General features: G+C 43.4%; 1 protein-coding gene across 2 annotated transcripts; it reads left to right on the top strand.

Moving 5' to 3' along the window:
* Positions 1–102: 102 nt before the first annotated feature.
* On the top strand, positions 103–27,456 carry LOC116504395 (surfeit locus protein 4-like). 2 transcript variants are annotated; one of them, XM_032211386.1, is made up of 6 exons: positions 103–240; positions 15,165–15,351; positions 21,022–21,098; positions 22,697–22,740; positions 23,759–23,945; positions 26,721–27,456. In XM_032211386.1, exons 1-6 carry the CDS (start codon positions 190–192, stop codon positions 26,985–26,987), a joined length of 813 nt encoding a protein of 270 aa, XP_032067277.1. In that variant the 5' UTR covers positions 103–189; the 3' UTR covers positions 26,988–27,456. The 2 variants fall into 2 exon arrangements, with proteins under 2 accessions (XP_032067277.1, XP_032067278.1); XM_032211387.1 differs by lacking the exon at positions 15,165–15,351 and having other exon boundaries at positions 191–240.

Below are 27,456 nucleotides of genomic sequence, written 5' to 3'. Positions count from 1 at the left end.
TTAGGGGAGCTAACGGAGGCTCAATCCACGTGGTCCGGAAAGGGGCGGGCACAAGCAAGGGCCCCTGGGGTGTGTGATTGGTTCGCGCGCTGTCCCCTCCCACTTTCTCGCGGAGCCCTTCAGCGAAGAGACCCAAAAGGGGACTGAAGCCCGCGTGGGTAACCTGGGGTCGCGCGCGCCTTTCCCGCAATGGCGCCTAACGGCGATTTAATGGGGGCCGCCGAAGATGTCGCTGATCAGGTGAGAACCTCCCCCCCCACCCCCCCCACCCCCGAGCTTTGAATGGTCTGGCCCGACCTACTCCTTTCCGCGAACGAGCCAGCGAGGGGAGCCGTACCATCTTTCCTCGGGAGTAGGGGTGGGGGGGAGTTGGTGCATCGTCACGCCCATTTCGCCGACCCTCCCCGTTCGCTTCTTGCCCGCCTCGACAGTGACGGGCCGCGGTGTGCCCATGCTTTGCCGGCAGCGGGGATGGAAGCGGCGCCGAGGGACATAACGAGAACGAGAGACGATCTTGGGCCATTGAGGCGCGAATCCCTCATGGAGAGTTCCTGCCTTTTAAGTCTCCTGTCGTCCCCCCCCCCCACTTTTTTTTTAATTTTCGGGAGGAGGAAAGGTGAATTTTTTCCCCTCACACCTCTTATCCGCCTCCCCCCTCCCCCCCCTGCCTTCCTGGAGTCCACAGGTCGTTAACTTCTCTCAGTGAGGCAGGTGCAGGTGTGGAGTTTCTGGGTGCCTTAACACAGTGATCTCCAACCTTGGCAACTTTAAGACTTGTGGACTTCAACTCCCAGAATTCCTCAGCCAGCAAAGCTTAATTGGTTATTTTCATTACATACATTTTTATAATGCTAGATTGGAAATAAATCTACCCTATTTAGTGCACCCAATATTTTTATCAAGGACCACATAATGCCATTATGTCACACTTACAAACTGATGAGGAGCCTGTTGCTAACTGTGAATTGCCATAGACCAGTGTTTCTCAACCTTGGCAACTTGAAGATGTCTGGACTTCAACTCCCAGAATTCCCCAGCCAGCATCCTCTAAGCCAGTGTTTCTCAACCTTGGCCACTTGAAGATGTCTGGACTTCAACTACCAGAATTCCCCAGCCAGCATCCTCTAAGCCAGTGTTTCTCAACCTTGGCCACTTGAAGATGTCTGGACTTCAACTACCAGAATTCCCCAGCCAGCATCCTCTAAGCCAGTGTTTCTCAACCTTGGCCACTTGAAGATGTCCGGACTTCAACTCCCAGAATTCACCAGCCAGCGAATGCTGGCTGGGGAATTCTGGGAGTTGAAGTCCAGACATCTTCAAGTTGCCAAGGTTGAGAAACACTGCCATAGACTATAGACATGTGGTCTATATAGAGAGAACCAAAGCTCTATGGTTGAAATTTGTTCATATGTTAAAGAGGTGTTAGATTAAAAAAATTAATTAAAAAAATAACTTGGTAGAATAGATATCAATTAATACAAAATTTGATTAGGAGATCAAAATACATGTGCTTGGTATTTCTATGAATATTTCTGGTTTTCTCTAAATGTGGCTATATACAACATCTCTCTTTGTGTTGCGGGGCTATATATAAATTTGTTTATTTCAACCATGTTTTGACATTTCAAAGCTGGCTGAGGAACTCTGGGATTTGAAGTCCACAGGTCTTAAAGTTGCCAAGGTTGGAGACCACTGCCTTAGGAGACTGGGGAGTGCAAAATAGGTATACGCTGTTTTGCAACTGGTAGCCACAGGAGCCTATATTGTGTGGAAGCGCCTTCTAGTTTAGGCAATAATATTTGAAAATCAGCCATCTGGCATAGAAATTGGGATGCTGAACATAAATGAGAAGAGTCTATAATCAGTGTTTCTCAACCTCTCAGCCCGTTTATGTTTTGTGGACTTCAATTCCCAGAATTCCTCAGTCAGCATGGTGGCTGGGGAATTCTGGGAGCTGAAATCCACAAAACATAAAGCTGCTGAGGTTGAGAAACAGTGGTCTAGATCAGGGGTCTCCAACCTTGGCAACTTTAAGACCTGTGGACTTCAACAGCAAAGTTGGCTGATGAACTCTGGGAGTTGAAGTCCACAGGTCTTATTGGAGACATCTGCCTTAACAGAAAGCCTGAGAACAAGTTCACCCGCTGGTCACGATCGAGTCCCCCCTCAATGCTTTGCCGCCTGACAGTCTCCACTGTTTCCTTCCAGGTGTGATTTTAAGGAGCTGGTTCACACCTTTAAAGCCCTACAGAGCACACTTGGTTCTTTCCTCTCTTGAGAGTATATATGCCCGTCCTACCAGATCAGATAGGACAGGTCCGTTTACTAATTTCTCAATAACTCAAAAGTGATAAAACACGCATTCCTCCTCCAGTTGGCCTCCACAGCAACGTCCTTGTAAGGCGGTTGGACTGAGATGACCGGCCCAAAGTCACCCCGGCTGACTTCCATGACTAAAGCAGGACTGTAACTCGCGGTCTCTCCAAGTCTCTTCCCTGAAATCTTGCCATACAGTGGGACCTCAGAAGCATAGTCCTTTTCCATAGTCCTTACCTTACCTTACAGACAGTGGTGGGTTTCAAATTTTTTAGAACCTCTTCTGTAGGTGTGGCCTGCTTTGTGGGAGTGGCTTGCCGGCCATGTGACTGGGTGGGCGTGGCCAACTTGTAAAATGTGGTGAAACTCACTTAACAACGCTCTTGCTTAGCAACCAAAATGTTGGCTCAGAAACTCTGGCATTTGAAGCACACAAGTCTTAAAGCTGTCAAGTTACAAGACCCTTGCACCCCCTAACCCTTTAGAAAAAAAAACCCAGGGGTGTTCAAACTTAACAGCTTTAAGACTTGTGGACTTCAACTCCCAGAGTTCCTCCTCTCACTCTTCATCTTGATGATGTGCGGACGGGCGGGGGGGAGGGAGCTGGAACCGGTTCTAAACGGCACTGTAGATTTGTGGAACCTCTTCTATAGAAGAGGTTAGAACTGGCAGGAACCCAGCCCTGCTTACAGATCACCCTCCCTCCATGATTCAGCAGCCCCCACCATTTTAGCCTTCCCGGAGCCCATCAAGCCCTGGCATTTTACCCGGAGCCTGGGATGAGATATCTACAGCTGATTGTGGGGCACCTCAAGGGGGTGACCGAGACGTTTGGGTTTTTGTTTTTATGGGTTATAACTTTGTAGTTAGTGGGTTTTATTGGCGGGAACTAATAAGGTGAGTAGCCATACAAAACTTTTAAAGAAAAATAAAATTATTCCAAAATGAGATTTCAAAGGGTGTTAGGCACATTATCTTGGTTACCTAACAACTGCAGTGTAAGGCAGAACATTGATAAAAGTCTGATGCAACGGGGACTTGGGAAAAATTGCTGCCTTCCTAAAGCTACATGCGCAACGGAGGTGAAACCTTCTGGCTTGTACCTCATCCAGCTCTGCTAGCCAGCTGTTAGGGTGACTCCTTGCCAGCTCTTGTGGTCTAGCTCAGTGGTCATCAACTGGTGATCCGTGTGGACCATTGGTGGTCCGCGGAAAAATTATTTGCATTTTTTATATTGCACTAAATACTATTTATCTTTTTTTTAAAAATCATGTTAGTGATTTTCGGGATTTAAAATTATGATTTTAGTGGTCCGAAAGGTTGGTGAGCCCTGGCCTAGCCTATGAATTTGCCCTCTCTTGAGAGAGATGTTGAGATTTTGCACGGCATGCACTCGGTGCCTTATTTAGGGATTTTGTTTCAAATGGTTATGAAATTCAGTGCTGAAACTAACTGATGCTGTCAAAGAGTTGCAGTCTTGTGTTCAGAAAACTGGTTCTGTGACATTTAAGAACTACAGAGCATCTTACGTTAAAGCAATATATCCTTATATTGTTCATTCTGAGTTTGAGTTTTGAGTTTTTGAGTTTGAGTTTTATTTCATTTGTATGCCGCCCTTTTCCCTGAGGGGACTCAGGGCGGCTCACAACTCAAAGGAAAGGGGGATACAGACAATTTGACACAACATAAAACAATACATAATTTAAAAAAACACAACAACCATACCATTCGAGAAGAGGGGGCAGAAGCCCTTTAGCCCCAGGCCTGTCGGAACAGCCAGGTTTTAAGGGCTTTGCGGAAGGCCTGGAGGGTGGTGAGGGTCCGAATCTCCACGGGGAGCTCGTTCCAGAGGGTCGGAGCAGCCACAGAGAAGGCTCTCCTCCGAGTAGTCGCCAATCGACACTGGCCGGCAGATGGAATTCGGAGGAGGCCTAATCTGTGGGATCTAATCGGTCTGGTTTTTCTCTTTTTTTTATGGCCTTCATGATATGCGTGAGAGCCATTTTGGTGTAGTCACTATGACATCAGGCTAGATACAGGAAAACTGTAAATTCTAGTTCTGCCTCGGGCACAAAGCCAGCTGGGGTGACCTTGGGCCGGTCACACGCTCTCAGCCCTGGGGGAAAGGCAATGGCAAACCACTTAGAAGCTTGCCAACTGCGAGGACTAGTCTAAGCAATCACCAGGAATAATACTGACTTGAAAGTGCACATGTGCACAGATGTATATGTTATGAGTACATCAAAGGAGCTGCCACCACCAGATTGAGTTCAAGCTGCATCAGGATCATCTATCCAGGTCTTCTGCATTTAGGCAATACTAAATTCATCTGTGCAGAAGGAATTCCATACACCACAATTGCAGGTTATTTCATAAATCTAATTTATAGTGTGCTCAGTGAAAGCACGCACTGTGCTTTTCCATGCTTTAATTACAGTGGGCAAGGGAAGGTAAATTGTACATGTAGGCATAGACTGGGATGGTTATTTACGTAAATGATTATGAATATGGAGCCATGTAAGGTGGTTTCAGTTCTTAGGTTTAGGTTTAGGTTTATTGGGATTTATATGCCGCCCTTTTCCCTGAGGGGACTCAGGGCGGCTTACAACCACAGGGGGGGGGGTGTGCAAGGTCAAAAACAAAACAATATGTGAACAAAGAAAAGATAATAAAACACAACTTTCATTCAACAATCAAACACTCGGGCGGGTGAATTGGAAGCCTATCCCCAGGCCTGCTGGGAGAGCCAGATCTTGAGGGCTGCGCGGAAGGTCTGGATAGTGGTGAGGGTACGGATCTCCATGGGGAGCTCGTTCCACAGGGTCGGAGCAGCAACAGAAAAGGCTCTCCTCCGTGTGGTCGCCAGTCGGCATTGACTGGCAGATGGGATTCGGAGGAGGCCCAGTCTGTGCGATCTAATTGGTCGATTTAGGGAAGTAATCGGCAGAAGGCGGTCTCTCAAGTACTCAGATCCACTACCATGGAGTGCTTTAAAGATGGTCATCAGTACCCTGAAGCGCACCTGGAGACCAACAGGTAGCCAGTGCAGCTCGCGGAGGACAGGTGTAACGTGGGCGAACCGCGGTGCGCCCACTATCACTCGCGCGGCTGCATTCTGGACTAGCTGCAGTCGCCGGATGCACTTCAAGGGCAACCCCATGTAGAGCCCATTGCAGTATTCCAGTCTAGAGATCACAAGGGCTCGAGTGACTGTTGTGAGAGCCCCCCGGTCTAGGTAGGGCCGCAACTGGCGGACCAGGCGAACCTGGGCAAATGCCCCCCTGGTCACAGCTGACAGCTGGTGATCAAAAGTCAGCTGTGGGTCCAGGAGGACTCCTAAGTTGCGGACCCTATCTGAGGGGTATAAAATTTGACCCCCCAGCCTAAGCGTTGGTATATTAGCCAAATTATTGGGGGGGAAGCACAACAGCCACTCGGTCTTGTCCGGGTTGAGTACCAGTTTGTTAGCACTCATCCAGTTCTTAACGGCCTCCAGACCCCGGTTCATCACGTCCACCGCTTCATTGAGTTGGCACGGGGCGGACAGATACAATTGCGTATCGTCCGCATATTGGTGGTATTTTATCCCGTGCCTCCGAATGATCTCGCCCAGCGGTTTCATGTATATGTTAAATAGTAGGGGGGATAAGACCGAACCCTGTGGCACCCCACACGTTAGGGGCCTCAGGGACGATCTCTGCCCCCCGACCAACACCGACTGCGACCTGTCCGAGAGGTAGGAGGAGAACCACCGCAAAACAGTGCCTCCCACTCCCACCTCCCGCAGTCGTCGCAGAAGGATACCATGGTCGATGGTATCGAAAGCCGCTGAGAGGTCAAGGAGAACCAGGATGGACGCATAGCCTCCATCTCTGGCCCTCCAGAGATCATCGGTCAATGCGACCAAAGCGGTTTCTGTGCTGTAACCAGGTCTGAAGCCGGACTGGAAGGGGTCAAGATAGCTAGCTTCCTCCAAGGCCCGTTGGAGCTGAAAGGCCACCACCTTCTCAACAACCTTCCCGATAAAGGGAAGGTTGGAGACAGGACGAAAGTTGTTTAAAATGGCTGGATCTAACGATGGTTTCTTCAGGAGGGGTCTCACCACCGCCGTTTTAAGTACGGCGGGGAAGTGCCCCTCCCGAAGGGAGGCGGTGACAACCGCCTGGATCCAGCCATGTGTCACCTCCCTGCTGTTGGCAACCAGCCAGGAGGGACACGGGTCCAGAATACAAGTGGAGGCACTTACAGCTCGAATGGCCCTGTCCACATCCCCAGAGGCAACGTCCTGGAACTCAACCCAGAGCTGGTGTGGCAAGTGATCCTCCTGTGTCTCAGCTGGATCTACTGCGGTGGAGTCCAAGTCCGATCGAAACCGAGCTACTTTGTCCGCCAAGAATTGAGCATAATCCTCAGCCCTACCCTGCAAGGGGTCTCCCGCATCCCTCCTATTGAGGAGGGAGCGGGTTATCCTAAACAGGGCGGCTGGGCGTGACTCGGCGGACGCAACCAAGGCTGAAATATATGATCTTTTTGCAGTTCTTAGTGCTCGGACATAGTCCTTGGTGCAGGTAGTTAAGAGTGCTCGGTTCGCCTCGGACCCATCGGACCTCCACTGGTGCTCTAGGCACCTCCTCCGGCGTTTCTTCTCCCGGAGCTCCTCGGTAAACCAGGGAGGTCTCCGGGATCCACTGACCCGGAGGGGCCGTAGTGGCGCAATCCGGTCGAGAGACTCTGACGCCGCCGAGTACCAGGCGGCAGCCAGAGTCTCCGCCGAACTGTGGGCGAGAGTATCAGGAATAACCCCAAGCTCCGTCTGGAACCTCAACGGGTCCATAAGTCGCCTGGGGCGGAACCATCTGGTCGGTTCCTCCTCCCTACGGTGGGGGTTTGGCCTCCGGAAGTCAAGCCTCAGTAGGCAGTGGTCTGACCACGACAGGGGTAGGATCTCATTACCCCTCAGACCAAGATCACACATCCACTGCTCCGAGAGGAATACGAGGTCGAGCATGTGACCCGCTGCGTGGGTTGGGCCCCGAATTACTTGGGTCAAGCCCATGGCTGTCATGGAAGCCATGAACTCCTGCGCCCCATCAGAGCGTTCACCGAGCGATGGCAGGTTGAAATCCCCCAGAACTATAAGCCTGGGGAACTCAACTGCCAGCTCGGCTACTGACTCGAGGAGCGAGGGGAGGGATGCTGCAACGCAGTTGGGAGGCAGGTACGTTAGCAGCAAACCCACTTGACCCTTGAGGTCCAACTTTATCAGCAGAGACTCACACCCGACAAGCTCCGGAGCAGGGACCCTACGAGGTAACAGAGACTCCCGGATTACAATGGCCACACCGCCACCCCTTCCCTGGGCTCTCGGCTGATGAAGCACCTGAAATCCCTCTGGGCACATCTCTACAAGGGGGACTCCTCCTTCTGTGCCCAGCCAGGTTTCAGTAATACATGCCAGGTCTGCCCTCTCGTCAACAATTAAGTCCCGGACGAGGGGAGCTTTGTGAACAACAGACCTGGCATTTAGCGACAACAGCCTGAGACCAGGGTCCTGACTACTCGCGCCATCTGGTCTTGGAGTGGGACTCCTAGGGCCGGAAGGAGGGATCTCTGTGATGTAGCGAACCCTCCTTCCCCGGTAATGGCCAGCCCTAAGGTCCCCACCATATCTGCCTCTCCCTGTCACGACCGCTATGCTCCGACCCACTCCCATGTCCATGGTCCCCCCAACCACCCCGGTACCCCCCGCCTTCCCCAGCAGGTCCTCCGAGTCACACATTCTCAGTTATCCACACTAACAGTTCCCACGTAAAATATTAAAACATATAAATACAAAGGTAACAATTACTAAAAGTGGGCCATTCATTCAATTCCAGCCAACTCCCATACACTCAACATACTATTTAAAATTGCGCAGTTATAATATATAGTAATATGGAAACTGTGGAGGAAGCGGTGGCCTGCTCCTCTCCCTTCTTATGTCCTGGGGAAATGTCCTTAGCCACCAAGTCAAAAGTACATAATATATAAGGTGGCTGTGTACAAGCAAGATTAAATGCAAAGCTCCAAAGTTCATGAACGGCAACCATGTAGTCTTACCCCACTGGTGGAGGTTAGTGGGCTGTATATTCAAAGGTCTCTTTTCCAAAGATAGATAAGGGCCACAATGTAGGAGACCAGAGTTCAAGGCTGACTTGTGCCGCTCTTGCAGATGGAGGGAAAATTGCTGGTGTTTTCGGGGCTCAGTCCTCGTCACTGCAGCCGCCATCCTCTATCGCTCCCTGCCAGTTAAGCCACAATCCTACTCCTCCTAATGGTTAAATGAGCAGGGAGCAAAGTCCGGAGGGGGTTGCAACGATGATATACAATAAAACAGCAGATGATGAATAATAAAGTAGGTAACAGATAGTAAAGTAAGCAGAGATAAATCCGAGGGGGGGGGCGTCTAGGGCGGTAGCACACACAACCATTCAATCCGTAGATTCAATGCAGCCTCCGACAGCCCCCTTCTTTAAAGTGAACTAAGTTAGAAAATTAACCCCTCTCAGCTCGCTAGTCACCAAGGCTCACAGTCACAGTCACAATCACTCAGCTCCAGCGAAGTCAACAGGCTGGCCAGAAAGGAGGATGTACAGATGTAATGCTGTGAGTCAGCTGTTTGGCGCCGCCATTTCCCTCCCTGCGTTCCTCCACGTTTTCCTTCCAACTTCAGCAGCTGCTGTTCCGCTGCTCTGGGACGACTAACAGGACCAGGGGCCAGCAGATAGGTGGCCAGGGGGCTCACCAGCAGCACCAAGGGCTTCCAGAAATCAAGAGATGGTAAAATGATGGTAGGGGAGGCTCCGAACGCCCGCGCGCCGCTATCGCCGCCGCGCACCGCCGCCGCCGTCCTCACACAGCTGGACAACCCGGGCCGCCGCTGTAACGAAAATGCGAGCCTCCGGATTTCAGCAGGTCCTATGGGTTCCGCAGCTCTTGGGCTCTCCCAGGAACTGTTTCCAACGGTTTTTGCGGTCCGTTTGGAGGCTTCCCGGTGCTTTTTCGCCAAGTTAGTGTGGAGCGAAAAAGCCCGGTCGCCATTCCAAACCCGCACATTCCAGAAGAATCCGCAAATAAAGAATGTGATACTAATGCAGTGTTTCTCAACCTTGGTGACTTTAAGTACTTTAAGCTATGCTGGCTGGGGGATTCTGGGAGTTGAATTCCATAGGACTTAAAGTCACCAAGGTTGAGAAACACTGTACTAATGTTTATAGAAATCGGTCTACTTTAAATTAGATATATAAATCTACTCTCAGTAGTTTTTTTTTTAAAGATATCATTAAAGATATCTTTATAGATATACACATAAGGTCTTTCCATAATGAAAGAGTTGTTCTCTTAATCTTTGCAGTGAACCTAGCTAGGAAGACAGATTCATTTACTCAGCAGCAGGAACAAAGCGTGCTATGTCCTGCCTTGCAGTCTCCTGGCAATCAGCACATTTTGAATATGAACAATTACAAGTTTCCTATGTTATTTTAAAACATATAATATAGGCCTTTCTTTAAAAAATAAGCATACACAATGTGAATGCAAGATTAGTATATAAGTACAGTACAGGTATTCCTCGACATATAGCCAGTTGCTTAGTGAGCATCCAAAGTTACAACAAACCCAAAAAAGTATTTACAATCCAGATTTGAAAACACCTCTTCCCCCGGTCACCTGATTGCACATTAAGTACTTGGCAACTGGCCTGCATCTACCATATATGGTTGTTAGCCGTATCCCATGGTCATACAATCAAAATGAATGATTTTTGTTTTGCTAGAAACTGGTGTTTACTTCTGATTTCCCATTGTAGACAGTGGGTTCGCTTAATGAACGTGGTGTCATCTAATCACGGTGATTTGCTTAATGACCACCTAAAAATAATTATGAAATTGGGTTGGACACATGATGACCTGCTTAATGTTTGGCCTGACTTAATGACCGTAATTCTGGGCTCGGTTCTGGTTGTAAATTGAAGACCCATCTTTCATCTAAGTGCCCATGATCCATACTGACACTCCATTCTGTGTCTCAGTTGACCGATGCATAGATTTATATTTTTCCTAAATAATGGATGCTAGAGGAACTAGAGATCAAATTGCCAAAATACGCTGGATCATGGAAAAAGCTAGAGAGTTCCAGAAAAACCATACAGTTTGCTTCATTGACTATGCGAAAGCCTTTGATTGTGTGGAGCACAACAAATTGTGGCAAGTTCTTAAAGAGATGAGAGTACCAGACCATCTTATTTGTCTCTTGAGAAACCTATATGCGGGTCAAAAAGCAACAGTGAGAACTGGACACAGAACCACTGATTGGTTCAAAATTGGGAAAGGATTCCAGCAAGGCTGTATACTGTCACCCTGCCTATTTAACTTATATGCAGAGCACATCATGAGAAAGGCGAGGCTAGATGAATCACAAATTGGAATTAAGATTGCCGGGAGAAATATCAACAACCTCAGATATGCAGATGATACCACGGCAGAAAGTGAAGAGGAACTAAAGAGATTTTTGATGTGGGTGAAGGAGGAGAGTGCAAAAGTTGGCTTGAAACTCAACATTAAGAAATCATGGCATCCAGCCCTCTCAATTCCTGGCAAATTGATGGGGAAGAAATGAAGGTAGTGACAGATTTTATTTTCCTGGGCTCCAAGATCACCGCAGATGAGGACTACAGCCGAGAAATTAAAAGACGCTTGCTCCTGGGGATGAAAGCTATGGCAAATCTAGGCAGCATACTAAAAAGCAGAGACATCGCCCTGCCAACAGAAGTGCGTATAGTCAAGGCGATGGTTTTCCCAGTTGCAATGGATGGCTGTGAAGGTTGGACCATAAGGAAGGCTGAGCATCAAAGGATTGAGGCCTTTGAACTATGGTGCTGGAGAAGATTCCTGTGAGTCCCTTGGATTGCAAGGTGATCAAACTGGTCAGTCCTAGAGGAGATCAACCCTGACTGCTCTTTAGAAGGCCAGATCCTGAAGGTGAAACTCAAATACTTTGGCCATCAAATGATAAGGAAGGACTCACTGGAGAAGAGCCTAATGTTGGGAAAGATTGAGGAAGAAAAGAAGAAGGGGACAACAGGGAATGAGGTAGCTGGATGGGATCACTGAAACAGTCGGCGTGAGCTTAAATGGACTCCGGGGGATGGTAGAGGACAGGAAGGCCTGGAGGAAGGTTGTCCATGGGATCTCAATGGGTTACACACGACTTTGCAACTAACAACAAACCAAGGTAGTTGTGAGTTGTGCCACATTTTATGATCTTTTTTGCCACAGTTAAGTGAATCATTGCAATTGTTAAGTGAATCATTGCAGTTGTTAAGTGAATCATGTGGTTGTTAAGTGAATCTGGCTTCCCCCACTGACTTTGCTTGTCAGAAGTCAGCTGGGAAGGTTATTACAACTGGTGATCACATGACCCCAAGACAGTGCAACTGTCATAAATACATGCCAGTTATAAAGCACCTGAATTTTGATCATGCCACCATGAGGATGTTGCGACGGTCTAAGTGTGAAAACTGGTCATGTCACTTTTTTCAGTGCCATTGTAACTTTGAATGGTTACTAAACAGATGATTGTAATATAAGGACTACCTTTACAGAATGAGGTAACAGAACATTTTATGGCTGCAAAATAAAAAATGAAACCACATCACAATAGTGAATAGGGAAAATGTATGTTTCAAACGAGTATAATCTGCCTATTGTAGATATTAGATTATAATTGCCCATTTCAAGAAGTCAAGAAACTGCTCTTGGTTTTGAACAGACATGGTTTCTTCAAAAGTTAAGGACTATATATGGCTCTGGAGCTGCAGATTTCCCATCTCTGCCTTAAAATGGCAAATGCAGAAAGTTGTATCTGCATGTCCACTTTGTGTTGGCCAGAGAGTATGTTATACCCATGATGTCGAACCTATGGCATGCGTGGCCAAAGTGGCACACGGAGCCATGTTGCCTGGCACACACGCCGTCACCTATTCCTCTTCTGGCGCACATACATGAGTTCATTGCTTTCAAATATTATAAAAGCAGTCAAAGGAGGAGTACTTTGTGTATGGAGACGTTCATATAAATCTGACACTGAATAACAACATAAAGATAGAGGAACATGTTAAGAAGAACAATTCTCAGTGGTCCAGAAATATAAACTGTCTTATACTTTTTCATCTTCTTTTAAAGCAATTATGGATGATCCATTTTTGAAACCTTGGATTTAAAAAAAAAAACACCAGTGGCATCAGTTCAGGAATTGTATGGTTTAAAAATGGAAATGACATGCATCCTTTATTATGTGAATTCACTTTTTATTATACTGATAAATGTTGAAGTTTCCTTTGCTTACTATAAAGCTTAGTTTATAGTCAACTGAAAATCTTGGAAACTCAGTAAAAAGGCAAATTAATGAATAAGTATGTTACCAGCAATATAGTTAGTACTGCTGACTAAGAACTGAAAAAAAAAAGTTGCGGTCTGGATTCTGGATAGGAGCCCACAGGTTACATAACTAGTTTTAGATAAATCACAGATAAGTGAATATATTCAATCCTTTGATCAGACCCTGCAGATCGCTGTTTAAAGTAAATAGTTGGCTTCTAGGGAAATAGATTTTTAAATAAAGCAATATCAACTAGACCAACCTATTTGAAATCTAATTATTTCCTACCTCAATGTTGTATGTCCACACAGTCTGATTTCGCTGGATAACAGATGTCAAAATAAGCCATTTATTTTGAGTCAGAATTAGAGCTAGATTAAAACAAAACTGTCTGATTGGAAGGCACAGCTAAATATATTATTTTTTGAGGGGGAAAAAGACTTCCTAAAGTAGGACAAATGGTTCGTTAATTAGAGGAAAGCATTAAAGTATAAATATCCTTCATGATTTCTGCTCACCAAGGCAGATGCCAAATACCATGCACAAAGATATTTATAGTGCTATTAAAACTATTCTACACAGAGTTCATACTCACATTATGGATAATTATTGAAGAACATTTAAGATCCTTGATAGAACAAAACAGACCACATTAATCAGTAATTGGAAGCCGATAATCTGAAAAAAATGGACTTAGAAATCAATGAAAAGAAAATCAAGACTTAAATATCTAATTGTTAATTAGACAGCCATCGATTCCAAAGGTTAAGCTTCCAGGACCTACATGCTTTTTTGTATTGGATATACATGTCTATCAACTAGATCTAAGCACAATATAATACTCCGAATTAGAGCCAATTATATATTGCATCTTGTGTCTTATATACTGACCCAATCTGCACATACAACTACAGATCTGAATCTGAGTTATTACACTTTAACGATACTAATTCAATACTATAAACCAGCATGCAGAATTTCATTTAGCTCTAAAACTAACAGTACATTAATGCTCATATTTCATAGGAAGGAAATACTGAAACAGAATGAAAAAGAAATAGCAAAAATCAGCCAGAGGGTTTTGCTTGTTTTAGTTTTTAGTTGTGATCATTTTAGTTGTGATCATTCAACTCGATGGCGATTAAAATCCATAGAGAAGAGAGATGGTCTGACTCAGTGGTGGGTTTCAAAAATTGTTCGAACCTACTCTGTGGGTGTGGCCTCCTTTGTGGGAGTGGCTTGCCGCCCATGTGACCGGATGGGAGTGGCTTGCTGCCCATGTGACCGGATATGAAGATACCGACGACACTTGTCAAAACCACCTTAAATGACCCCACACACAGCCCTGGCATGCATAAGAATATGATGTAAACTTGTTTTTTAAAAGGCATCTTTGGTTTGCGTTAAAACAACTTCAACACACGCAATGTTCTGATTGCACCACAAACGCAGTAGTCATCCTTACCTTTCACAGAGGCACTGAGTTTTATAAATAGGAGCATGATAGTGTAGAATAATCATATCCAAGGACCAGTGGTGGGTTTCAAACAATTTTGGAAGCTCTTCTGTAGGTGTGGCCTGCTTTCCGGGTCCACTGGTGGAACCTCTTCTAACCGGTTTGGTAGATTTGACGAACCGGTTCTACCGAATAGATGCGAACCGGTAGGAACCCACCTCTGGTCTGACTCCCACAGTATTTGCCAGGCCAATCCAATCTGGCAGAGTTGAGAGGCTCTGGGTTCCTTCAATTAAATAATGCCATCTATTGGCACCTGGGAGTCGCACCTGCACTCTGTAATGAATTTCCCCCTCCCCCTTTAGATTTAAATTACCTCCACCCCACTGATATTTCAGATCTGGCGGCTAGCTCAGGAGGATCTGCTTTTTTTTCCTTTCCCTCCAAATTTGATCTCTCTGTAATCTTTGTTTCTTTTTGTGTTGTGTTGGTTTCTTATTCTAAATATTTGTAACAATTTTTAACCATCCAATATCTCTAGGAGTCAGGTAGATGCTAAATTTAATAAAGAAATATCATCATTATCATCATCTTGCTGACTGTGAAAATGAGCCAAAACACCATCAGTAGATTTTGATCTTGCTTCTATTCACTTGTACTCTGTTTCATCACCTCATTTTAAGTACACATATTAGAAGGGACAAAACCTTATTCAGGTGAAATAATAAAAAAACCAGAGTGGTTGGTAGCTTAGCTTTAGTTAAAGTTGAGGTATTGTGACCTTTTTCTAATCTTAATGCTAAGTGACCTTTGCACCAAGAGTAAAACTGTATTTTCTGCATCTATAAACGAAGCAAGTGTAGCTGCTTTTTAATGCTCAAATATCCAAAAATCCCTTGACCAACTGTTGTTGTTAAAATTTAACTTCTTTTCTTATGGCTCTCTAATGCTATTCCCCTCTCCCCTATTATTCTAGTTCTTGCGCGTGACAAAGCATGTACTACCTCATCTGGCTCACCTCTGCCTAATCAGCACATTTTTGGAAGATGGCATCAGGATGTGGTTCCAATGGAATGAGCAGCGGGACTACATCAACATATCTTGGGGAAGCGGCCTACTCGTAGGCACACTTTTTGTCTTAATCAATATGTGTGGACAGCTGGGTAAGAACTTCTCTTTGGTGGGTTAGGAAGAACACTGACAGTGAGGTAGGGTCCTCCATAGAATTTGATGCAGAAATTGGGGCTAGATTTCAATTGTTTGATTTTTTTTTTTTTAGGATGTATTTTCCTTACCGTACGTTCAAGAACATCTCTCTGAATATAAACTAGACTGTTCTGTCTTATTGCTAGTGAATTTTCATGTCTGTATTTGTGAGTCAATAGGATGAAATTAGAAGGCTTGGGAAAATTGTACTGGGAATAGGAGTTAATTAGAGGAATGAATTTACTCTCCCCCTGCCTTCAGGCTGCATTCAGAAAAACCCAGTTTGCTAAAAATGAATAAGTATTTTATTCTAATATAATATTTACACAATTCATTTAAAATGTTCAAAAAAGCACTAAGGTAATGGATAGAGTGTTGGACATGAGAAAAGAACGAGACCCTCTGTGTTTTATTTTGTTGGTGCATTTCTTTTATTGTTAGCAAACATACTTTTTTTCTATTTTAACTTAGTGTGTGCTTGTCCTAGCTAGAAAATTTGTAACTATGCATGCAGATAGTCCTAGCTTAACCACCCTAACTGGGATGAATTTTCCGTGACCCGTCAAAACCGCAGACGACAAAAGCGCGCTCGACGAAAGCGTGCATTTGATGTCATCACAGCGCGACGAAAAAAATTAAATATTGAAATAAAAATAAAATTAAAGCAAGCCGATTCACATAAAGGTAAGGGTTAGGTTTAGGGTTAGGGTTAGGTTAAGGGTTAGGATTAGGATTAGGTTTAGCGTTAGGTTAAGGGTTAGGTTTAGGGTTAGGTTAAGGGTTAGGTTTAGGGTTAGGTTTGGGGGGGTTAGGGTAAGGTTTTCGCTTTATTTTTACATTTATCGATCATAGCGCGATGTTTTCGTCGCGCTGTGATGATGTCACGTACGCGCTTTCGTCAAGCGCAATTTTGTCGTCCGCGGTTTTGTGGTGGAACCGAATTTTCATTGCTCAGTGTAAATGGTCCTTAGACTGAATGTTACATGATGGCGTTGTTTAGTGATGATAATTCCAGTATTCTTGGTTGCAGTCATTAAGCCAGAATAATGCCATTTTTAGGGTTAGGGTACTTCTGCCCTGCTGCATTCACCTCTGCTTCAATTAACTCCCACCTGCCTATCTTCCTTCATCTGTTCCTTTTTTGCTACTCTGCCAATTATCCCAATCATCCCCAGCTGACCTTTAGCCATCTTTCTCCAGTGCAGTCGCTCGTCCCCTCCCGCCCAGCTCCTGGTGGCTTGCCTCATTTCAGCAGGCTCAATCTATTACACATTTCCATGTGTACATCCAGTCTATCTGCCAGGGCTCCACACACCAGATGTGTCTCATTGCCTCTCTCCTGTAAAGCCTCAGAAAGGGACAACAGCTTTCAAAGCTTGCTGGCCGATTCTCAAGGACCCCTTCCGATGCACGCTCTACAGTTCACATTGAAAGTGTTCCTGGAGAACTTGCCTGCGAGGCTTTGATGGGGTGTGGAGATGAGCCCAGCATTGACAAAGCCTACCCACTAGCAAGAAAGCATGAAGCCCCAGCGCAGCAGCGCAGCGACCACAGCTCAACACAATGATGAGAAGTTCCAGCCACTCCAGCTCAGTGTAGCATGAAGATGCAGTCACCCTCACTGCCACCCTGTGCTCCTCCACCCCAGCTGACCCTCAAGTCTTCTTGCTCCCAGTGCTGATGGGACACACAGAGCCTGGTTCTTCACAAGACAGCTGCTGGCCATGCTTTCCTTCCAAGGTCTTGTGAGGAAACCCCCTTGGGAAGGCGGCCTTATGAGGCCAGCAGCTGCCTCATGAAGGGGCCAGGCCAGGTGTGGTTGGTCAGCAGAGGGAGCAAGATGGGGAAGGTTAACTGGGGGCATCTGAATGGAGGGCAGCCAAAAGGACAGAAATGAGGCAGGAGATACGCAGATGGAGGAGTTGAAATAACCCTGTCCGCTGCCAAATGCCTGAATTTTTTTTTGAATTTTTATTTCATTTTAATTGAACAAAAACACAAAAAAGAATCATCCTTCATTACATCTTGTAGAAAGTGTGTCAATTAGTTACACATAACTTTCGTGCACTTCTTCCACAGTCATTACTTATAGTTCATATTAGATTATATATTTTAAATCAAAAATCTTTGTATATCTTACTATTAATGTACCACAATTCTCATTTGACTACAATTATTTGAACGTGCTTTTACCTCAAATCATTCATACTTAAAGACACAACCACATAATGGCATTCATTAGCTATTTCAAAAAATACTCCAATAACATTACACCTTTATAACATATTTTAAATAAAAGTCAATTAATAAAGTTTCTAAACCTTCCCCCCACTTTTTTCCATCTCACTGTTTAGAATTTATATCCAAGTTACTTTTGCCAATACCATAGCATGTATATATTGTTAAACAATGTCCATTGACATTTCCTTGTTGTTATTATAATTGGCTAAAAATCATTTACTATTTATGCCCCATCTCCTCTCATCAGAGCCCCCCCCCCAAAATCTTACACCTTTATAACAAGATCTAAATAAAAATTTGTTAATAAAATTTATAGGTCTTTTTCCCAAATCACAATTTACAATTTATATCCAAATTTCTTTTACTAGATTGCCAATACATGTATATATCATTACGCTGTATCCATTATCATTTCATTATTATTATTATTATGGTTAATTAATTGTTAGCGAATAAACATTTGATAACAATTTAAAAGAATCTAAACGTTACAAAATTCCTACTTATTAATCACCAAAATCAACTAATTTTTTATTATCAACTTTGATTGTCAACCTGTATCTTTCCAGTAACAAAACAGTCTCATCTCTCTTGCCAATTGTGGTGTCAGTCTTCTTTTTATCTCCTTTATAAGGTTTTTATAGACTTCTCTCCGCACTTTGTTGCTTGAAGGGTCTCTCAGATAATCTCGATGCCCACCAGTTGCTACTAAAATTAGCTTGTCTTTGGTTGTCAATCTTGCTTCTGAAAAAAATTCTCTTCTTATGTCTATCATCATTAGTATTTTTTTTTGTTCTGTGTCCTGGAATCTGGAGTAGAGCTCCAATTCGTCAAATTCCCTTTCCATATTCCCTTCTTTCCACTTTCACCCACATTTGCTCCATTAAAAAATTCATCTATTGTCATCTTTATCTTCTATATCTTCATTCTCCCCTTTAATTTTTGGGGCTCCAACCCCATCATCTTTTTCTGTGAGGAAGACTAGTCTTTCCAACTTCTTCTCAATTCTCCCATATCCTTCTAATAGATTTAGACTTCCAGCCAAGATATTTTGGAATTTTAAGGTTTCCTCATCTGAATATTGATCCATGTTTCCAAAAAAAAAGAAAGAAAGAAAAAGAAAACAAAACAAATAGCAACTGCCACTCTAGCCTTCCAGGCCTCTTATTTTTTATTTTAGATTGACTTGAACACAAGTTCTTTTATGCTCTTCAAAAGAGAAGGGTTCTATTGTCCCCCCCCCATTTCTTTCCCCTGCCAAAATAATTCTCAGAGGCACCTGTGAAAACAATTTGTGCCCTTGGTTCTTTATCAGTTTCTGTAAACAAGTTGCAAACCCTTCAGCTACAAAGTTAGTGAAGTCAAATAAGGAATGAAAAGAGATACGTTGTTTCAAAACCCCCAGCCTCTGACCTCCGAGTGGCAGTCTGCTAATTTTTCACCTTCTAATTTTTATCTCTGTCTTATAGGAAACAAAGTTCTTTATATTTCTTTTAGTGAGATTTAGTAACAAGTAATAGGAAGAATTGTTAAAATAAGAAGGAAGATTTTAATCCACAAGTCAAAAAATAAAGCAACAAAAAGCAGAAGAAAAAAAATCAATCCGTTCACTTTAAGAGGAGAGATGAAAAACGTTGCGAGCATTTCAATCCACAAAGAATAGTTACAAAGAAAAAAAAAACTTTCCACAGCAATCCAATTAGGGTTATTTTCGCCGCTCAGTTCTTTTGCTTAAGGATCTAATTTGGCTTTAAAGAAACATTTCTTTGGGCAGTTTTTAGCAAAATAGAAAAAAATACCTCACCAGATGGACTCACTTTCTCTTTTCACTTCCTTCCGGAGCGTCCCGATTTCATCAGCCTGGGGGCTGCCTGTTTACTGCCAGCTTGAAGCGCTTCCCTTGGGTCGATCAGGGACTTTGCGATGTCCCTGAGACCAGCAAGGCTTTGTCTTCCTGATCACCGTCTCTACGGGACAGTTTAGGTTTCAATGGACCATCCAGCGGCAAAAGTGTCAACGGCGGTCTCGGAGTATCGAGACCGCACATTGTGACATCGTGATGTGGCTCCTCCTTCTTCCAAATGCCTGAATTTTGATCATGTGACCACAGGGGTACTGCAATGATCATACCTTGAGGACTGGACATAACTACCATTTGTTCAGAGCTACCGTTAGTGGTCATTGAATGAATGTTTGTTAAGGATGATCTGTATTGTTCACATTTAGTACCACAGAGTGAATTAGCAGTGGTCTCCAATCTTGGCAACTTTAAGACCTGTGGACTTCAACTCCCAGAGTTCCTCAGCCAGCAAAGCTGGCTGAGGAACTCTGGGAGTTGAAGTCCACAGGTCTTAAAGTTGCCAAGGTTGGAGACCACTGAATTAAAGCATACTCCAAAGTATGAGAACAAAACTTTAATTGAACTTCAGATCTGTCCTCCAGCATGAATCTTATTGCAGAAAGGTGGATTAACTTAAGTTGCCTTGAGTTTCTTGGAAGCAGAGTCCAGTTTAAAAAAACTGGGTATGTTTGTAGGTTAATAAACTAAGGATAACTCCACATTTATTCTTGAAATTTTAGCCAGAAAAAAACCAAGATAGCAAAAGAGGCCAACATTTCCTTGAGTCAGATGTAACTGGATCCATGCTGTTGTAGGAGCAGTTTGCCTTTGCCTTCTAATATGTTTTTTCTAGTATAGTCGACTTATCCAATGCACCTCTTTCAAGTCTTAATCAGAGCCAGACCGATTAGTACTTAAGTACTGATTATATAGTTTTCTAGATCAGGAAGGTGCTGCTATAATAGTCTCTAATGTCATCTAAAAAATAGAAGTCAAAAAAGGGCCCCTGCTAAGCTTAAGTTTGTCTGCGTGCACTTACTACATGTAATACAACCAGTCCTTGTTTTACAACTGTTTAATGACCATTCAAAGTTATGATGGTGTTGAAAAAGGTGACTTACAACTGGTCCTCAGGCTTAAAACTGTTGTGGTGTCCCCTTGGTCATGTGATCACAATTTGGGTGCTTGGCAACCTTCATGTATTTATGATGGTTGCAATGTCCCAGCAACCGTGTGATTCACTTAACGACCACAGTAAAAAAAAGGTAGCAAAATCAGTTGTGACTCACTAAACCATGACATCCCTTAGCAAAGGAAGTTATCCCAATAGTGTTGTAAGGTGAGGACTGCCTGTAGATGGTTCAGTCCATATGAAACAAAATCAACATGAGAAAATGAATTATTTGTAGATTTTTGAAAGCAAAAAAATATTAAGCTATTTAAAGCTAAATATTGGAAAGAACCGTAAGAGAGGTAGTTTCTGTTTTTTAATTTCACAGAATATTAGTTTCCTGTTACCAAAGTTACTCTTTTTTTTCTCTTTTAGCTGGGTGTGTGTTTGTCCTAGCAAGAAAGTTTGTTCCTTATGCATGTTTTGGCTTATTTGGAATTATTTTTATGCAGGTAAGTTGAAAATTACACAGAATAATATCCAAATCCCACAGCCGGAATGTGTGGTGCAATTCATTCACAGGATTTAGTTCTATAATCACATTACAGTTTAATATATACGGGACTCATGCAGACTTCTATATGTATTGTGAAAATCTAAAATATTACAGCTATTTGTATAATTATTATTAGAAACCTAAATAAAGTTAACAAGTAGCTTTGGTTAGTACATATTAAATAGTCAATTGACAATGTTTTTTTTCTCTAGAGCTTCTGGGTATTTTAGGGGGAGAATGAATACAGAATGTTTTTTCATGATTCTTGTGATTGTTACCACATTATTCTGAGTTATTTCTACTTTCATCACAGATTTATTATGTGAGAAACAATAAAGTAATGTCAGAAATGTTGGGGAAACAGTTTAAGGGAAAGTTGACATAAAACGTTTTACAGGTGGTCTATAACATTGCCAGTGATTGCCAAAATAGATAAAGCAAAAAACCCACAAATGTTGGATATGCCATAATACAAAATATCATTTTGTAACCTGAGATAGTCATGCAAAAAATCTCGCAAAGTATTGAAAAGAACTGCGTGAAAAAAATAGTAAAAACAGCCTAAGCATAATCCTAATAAACATAAATAAAAACTACCGGTATTTAGCAAGATACATATTAACTGCAGCAAGAATAAGCTTACCACAATATTGGAAAATAGATATCTTGGTTATGATATTGGATTGGGATACTAATATTGGAAAATATGCTGCAATGGCAAAATTGCCATTATATATTTACAATATATGTTTACAGATACTTTTACAGAGCAAGGCAGACTTAAATGTTGAATACCTTTTTTCTAGGATTTAAACGGAAACTTTAAAAAGTGGCTAGTGTTTGATATAGATAAGATATCAAATATCTAAACAAAGTCTTAATAGTTGGCAGCAAAAAGGGAAGAGAAGGGGAAGATGCAACCCACTTTTTCTTTCTCACTATGATTTCTTTGATTTTTAATTTAAACAGTATTTTTGTGTCATCTTTTTTCTGCTTTCTTTGCATTCAATTTAATTTTTCATACTCTTTGTATTTCAACACTTTCATAATTAATATATTTAAATTTTATTTTGTAAAAAAGAAAAGCATAGTATAATGGTATTTCACCAGCAGTTTGGGAACCCAGGTTCTACTATCTGAACCTAAATGGAGGAATTAAACCATGCTTAGCTATCACTTCTCCTCATTTAAGATGGCTACAAATTGGAAACTTCCCACTCAGTTATCTCCCATTGCTGCTGGATTATTTAAGGAGTAGCTCTCCCAACTCCTTTTGATTGAGTTACTGTGTTTCTGATCATTTAGAAAAAAATAGGGAGATGCCAGTTTATTAGCCCATTCCAAGGAGGACTGAGACCCCAGCCGAAGATGAAAGAACCAAGCCTAAATCACAGATTTAGTTGTATGAATGTGTCCAGTTAACATGCACAGTGGTACTTTGACAAGGAGGAATGGTTTTCAAAAGTGAATAAAATGAAGTCCTGCAAAAATTCAGCCAAAATGGTAATTGGTGTCCATATAGTTACTATATCCCAACATCTGTTTGTTTTTCAGACAATTGTCTACAGTATTTTATGGGACCTCAAGTTCTTAATGAGGTAAGTGAAGCCCCAAGGCCCTATCTGTTCTGTCTTCCCAAGGAAAACTGGCTAGATATTTTGGCAAAAATTCCCTGTATTCTTATAAAGCAAGGGTGTTAATTTTAATTAATGTAAACATTTTGTGTGTTTACATTTATGTCTGAGAAGAGCTTTATTGCCAGGCTGGTGATAGAAATAAATTACTGTGGAATAAATGAGAGAGCTAGGTTGGTCTAACCCCAAGAGAGCAGTTTAGTGATAGAGCCAAGAGCCAAGGTGGCGCAGTGGTTAAATGCAGCATTGCAGGCTACTTCAGCTGACTGCAGTTCTGCAGTTCGGCTGTTCAAATCTCACCGGCTCAGGGTTGACTCAGCCTTCCATCCTTCCGAGGTGGGTAAAATGAGGACCCGGATTGTTGTTGGGGGCAATATGCTGACTCTGTAAACCGCTTAGAGAGGGCTGAAAGCCCTATGAAGCGGTATATAAGTCTAACTGCTATTGCTATTGCTATACACAACTCAGTAACCGAGAGGAACTTGATCCAACTGCCTTGTGATTTTTACTCTAGAAGTGCCTACCTAAATTCTGTTTCTGTTTCAATATTCTCCATGTAGCACTCTTGAATTAAATTTGTTTCTACGAGCCCCTGCCTATTGAAAGAATGTCAACACTGAGAAATAAAAGTATCTACAACTGACCTTTTTTTTTACTTTTAACTCTTCAATACATTAAGGAGATTATTGACCAAACTCGTGAAAGGTTATGTTATGGTTCCCCGTTCTGCTTTCTGGTCCTTTATACCATCGAGGCCAGAATTATACGTTTTACTTTGTGATATATGCTATACAGGGAGAAAAAAAACCATCAAATCCTCCACAGTTAAACATTATAAGGTTAGAAAGTCATAAAAGGTTACTAGGGAAAATCTAGGTGCCAGGTATTACTTTGATGCAAATTATGACATTTGATACTTCTATCCTGGCCTGAAGAATGATACTGAGTGCCCCTCCCTTCCTCCCCCCATTCTTCTTTGTAGGAATTTGGCTGTTGGGGGTGGATTGCTTTTATTACTTGCAGAATCTCGCTCTGAGGGGAAATCTATGTTTGCTGGAGTTCCTACTGTGGACGATATCTCACCGCGGCAGTACATGCAACTTGGTGGCCGGTTACTCCTTGTTCTCATGTTCATGACCCTCCTGCATTTTGAACTCAGTCCTTTCATGGTGAGTGGCGTGTCGTTTTGTTTTATTTTCTGTCTAAGGAATTGTTCAGGTAGTCACTCTACAAGTATGGAGTTTACAATCATTTGTTCGCAACTGGCCAAAGTTATGATGGCACTGAAGGGACTTAACAACCAGTCCTCAAAGTTGCAATCCTCCCCCCCCCCCCCCACCCCCGGTGATCATGTGGACGAAATTCAGACACTCGCAGCATCCGTCGTTACTTGGATAAAACTCCCGTTGTGCTCTTCTTCCTCTTTACTCACTTGCACCCTCCTTTCCTGGGCCCCTGGACTTAAACCTCGGTACACCCACGTTACACCTATCCTCCACGAGCTGTACTGGCTACCGATCGGTCTCCGGATACGCTTCAAAGTGCTAGTCGTAACTTATAAAGCCCTTCATGGTATTGGACCTGGGTACTTGAGAGACCGCCTGCTGCCAATTACCTCCCATAGACCCGTTAGATCGCACAGGGTCGGCCTCCTCCGGGTTCCGTCTACCAGCCAATGCCATCTGGCTACCACCCGGGGGAGGGCCTTCTCTGTAGCAGCTCCGGCCCTTTGGAATGAACTCCCCGCGGAGATTCGGACCCTCACCCCTCTCCAGGCCTTCCGGAAAGCCATCAAAACCTGGCTGTGCCGGCAGGCCTGCGGTTGATGAGTTCCCCTCCCCTCTCGACTTGTATGGCTGTATGACTCTTGTGTATTTTAATTACGTGTATTGTGTTTGTATCCCCTTTTCCCCTTTTGAGTTGTTCGCCGCCCTGAGTCCCTCCCGGAGAAGGGCGGCATACAAATAAACTAAATCTTAATCTTAAACACGTGTGCCTCCCGGTCACTTTCCCTGACCTCCCCGCACTCACACCAACGCATCCTAGAGAAGACCATCTTTCCCTGACTTCCCTGCATTTTCAGTCACACATGCACTCCGCATCCTCTTTCCCTGGCTTCCCTGCGCTCATAGCTCGTTGTAGCACCTTCCAATTCATGCACAACCTACACCAAGCTTCACTCAACCCTCAACCGGGACTCCTTTCGCTTCCTGCTTAAAAACCCACATGTCGTGGGGTTACAAGAACCATCCGGATTGTTTAGTTTGCCATTGCTAAGCAATGCGCTCACATGTCACACTTTATTACCACATCACTTAGTGAGGACAATCCTGGTCCTAACAGCCATCATAACTTGAGGACGACCTGTACTGGTAATAATTCATAACTTACAACCATTTGTTTAGTGACCGTTCAGTGTTACAACAGCACTGAAAAGTGACACGATCATTTTTCACACAGCCATTGCAGCATAGCAATAGCAGTTAGACTTATATACCGCTTCATAGGGCTTTCAGCCCTCTCTAAGCGGTTTACAGAGTCAGCATATCGCCCCCACAGTCTGGGTCCTCATTTTACCCACCTCGGAAGGATGGAAGGCTGAGTCGACCTTGAGCCGGTGAGATTTGAACTGCCGAACTGCAGCTAGCAGTCAGCTGAAGTGGCCTGCAGTACTGCACCCTAACCACTGCGCCACCTCGGCATCCCCATGGTCACACGAGCAAAATTTGGGCACTTGGCATATGGCATGTATTTACAATCTTTGCAGCATCCAAGGGTCATGTGATCACCATTTGTAACCTTCACAGATGGCTTCCAACAAGCAAAGCCAATGGGAAAATCCAGATTTGCTTAACGACCACATGATTTGCTTAATAGCTGCAGTGACACTTTTAATAACTGTAGCAAAAAAAGATTGTGAAATGGAGCAAAACTCACTTAGCAACTGAAATTTGGGGCTCAATTATGGTCAAGTCAAGGACTATCTGTAGTACTACTCATGAATTAACTCCCTCAAGATTAAATCAGACAATTAATTGGATATTTCAGTTTTAAGCAAGTCTTCTCAGCCAGGGAATTGCAACTGCTGACTGATTTATAAGTCCAGGCTGCTCAAATTCCAGTAGTGATGAAAGACAGGAATGGAAGAATCTTCTACAACAGGTGTCCTCAACCCCTGGGCTGCTGCCCACGATTGGGTTATGGCCCATTCAGAAGTGGGCTGAGAGAAACAGGTGCACGCATTTGCATAAGCTGCTCGTACAGAACCATTCTCCCCCCCAATCAATCTGCCAAGCTGGAAACAACGGCCATAGCACTTAGACTTATATACTGCTTCATAGTGCTTTACAGCCCTCTCTAAGCGGTTTACAGAGTCAGCATATTGCCCCCAAGAATCTGGGTCCTCATTTTACCCAAGTCGGAAGGATGGAAGGTTGAGTCAACGTTGAGCCGGTCAGGATCAAACTCCTGGCAGTCAGCAGAATTAGCCTGCAATACTGCATTCTAATCACTGTGCCACCACGGCTCATGGAAAGGTTGCGGACTGTTGTTCTAGAACTTAAACTCCGTCTGATTTTGGTCCTATCCTGTGGCTCTTTTGCTAAAACATCATTAGCATTTCTTTCCTTCTTTCCAAGGTCTATTTTTTCTTTAGAACCACTGCATTACACTTTGCCGTTCTTAACATTTACAGTAAAACTATAGTAAATCATGGCAGGCAGACAGACAGACAGGTGCGTGCGCATGGACACAATATAGAATAAAGAGTGACAATTTATTTTATATTTTTATTTTTTCTTGTTCTAGTACATTTCGTGCAAATTAAAATCCTGAAATTGTATCTTTAGTATATTTTGGATCTGCGCGAGTGGGGGGGGGGAATTGCCATTAAGGCAAGAAACTGTAAGGAGCTAACATACTGCATTTGTCCTTTCCTTTCCCAGATTTTCCAAGATATTTTTGGCATGGCTCTTATTATTTTGGTAGCCATTGGCTTCAAGACCAAGCTTGCTGCTCTCACTCTGGTCATCTGGCTTTTCATCATCAACCTGATCCAGAATGCCTTCTGGCACATCTCCAACTACAGCCCCCTTCATGATTTCCTCAAGTATGACTTTTTCCAGACCATGTCTGTCATTGGTGGCCTGCTGCTTGTTGTGGCATTAGGACCTGGGGGAGTTTCCATGGATGAGCACAAGAAGAAATGGTGAAGATGGACTCTGTACTATTTAGTGGGAGGGAAAGGAGGGGGGGGGGGTTGGAAGGAAAAAGGGAGAGGAGATAAACTACTGCTGTTTCAACCTGTGTAATCTTTGACTCTCTTGAGATTTATCATAGTTCACAGTTGCCTTATCAGGGTAGGAAAGCTTTTGTTTTCCACCCTGTTTGAGACATGTAAATTAAAACCAAATTATATATATGTATATGTATCGATCTTGTGGTTTTTAAAATTTCCACCTTCAAAATCCCACAACTTCCTGAAGCATTTTTTAAAAAAAAAAAAAGATTATATCATATTATTCAAACATATCTTCAGACAGAGAAAATTAAAAGTAACACAAGATTTTTACTGTCTTTGGATTTGAGCTAATAATGGAATGATAAAGTTTACATTGTGGAAATAACTGCAGTGCCATTTTAAACTGTGGGAATAATAAAACATGGAAAAATTCAAATAGA

Source organism: Thamnophis elegans, chromosome 2, assembly GCF_009769535.1.
Source record: "Thamnophis elegans isolate rThaEle1 chromosome 2, rThaEle1.pri, whole genome shotgun sequence".
In the NCBI taxonomy this organism is placed as follows: Eukaryota; Metazoa; Chordata; class Lepidosauria; order Squamata; family Colubridae; genus Thamnophis; species Thamnophis elegans.
This window is presented reverse-complemented; position numbering and strand designations above follow the sequence as displayed.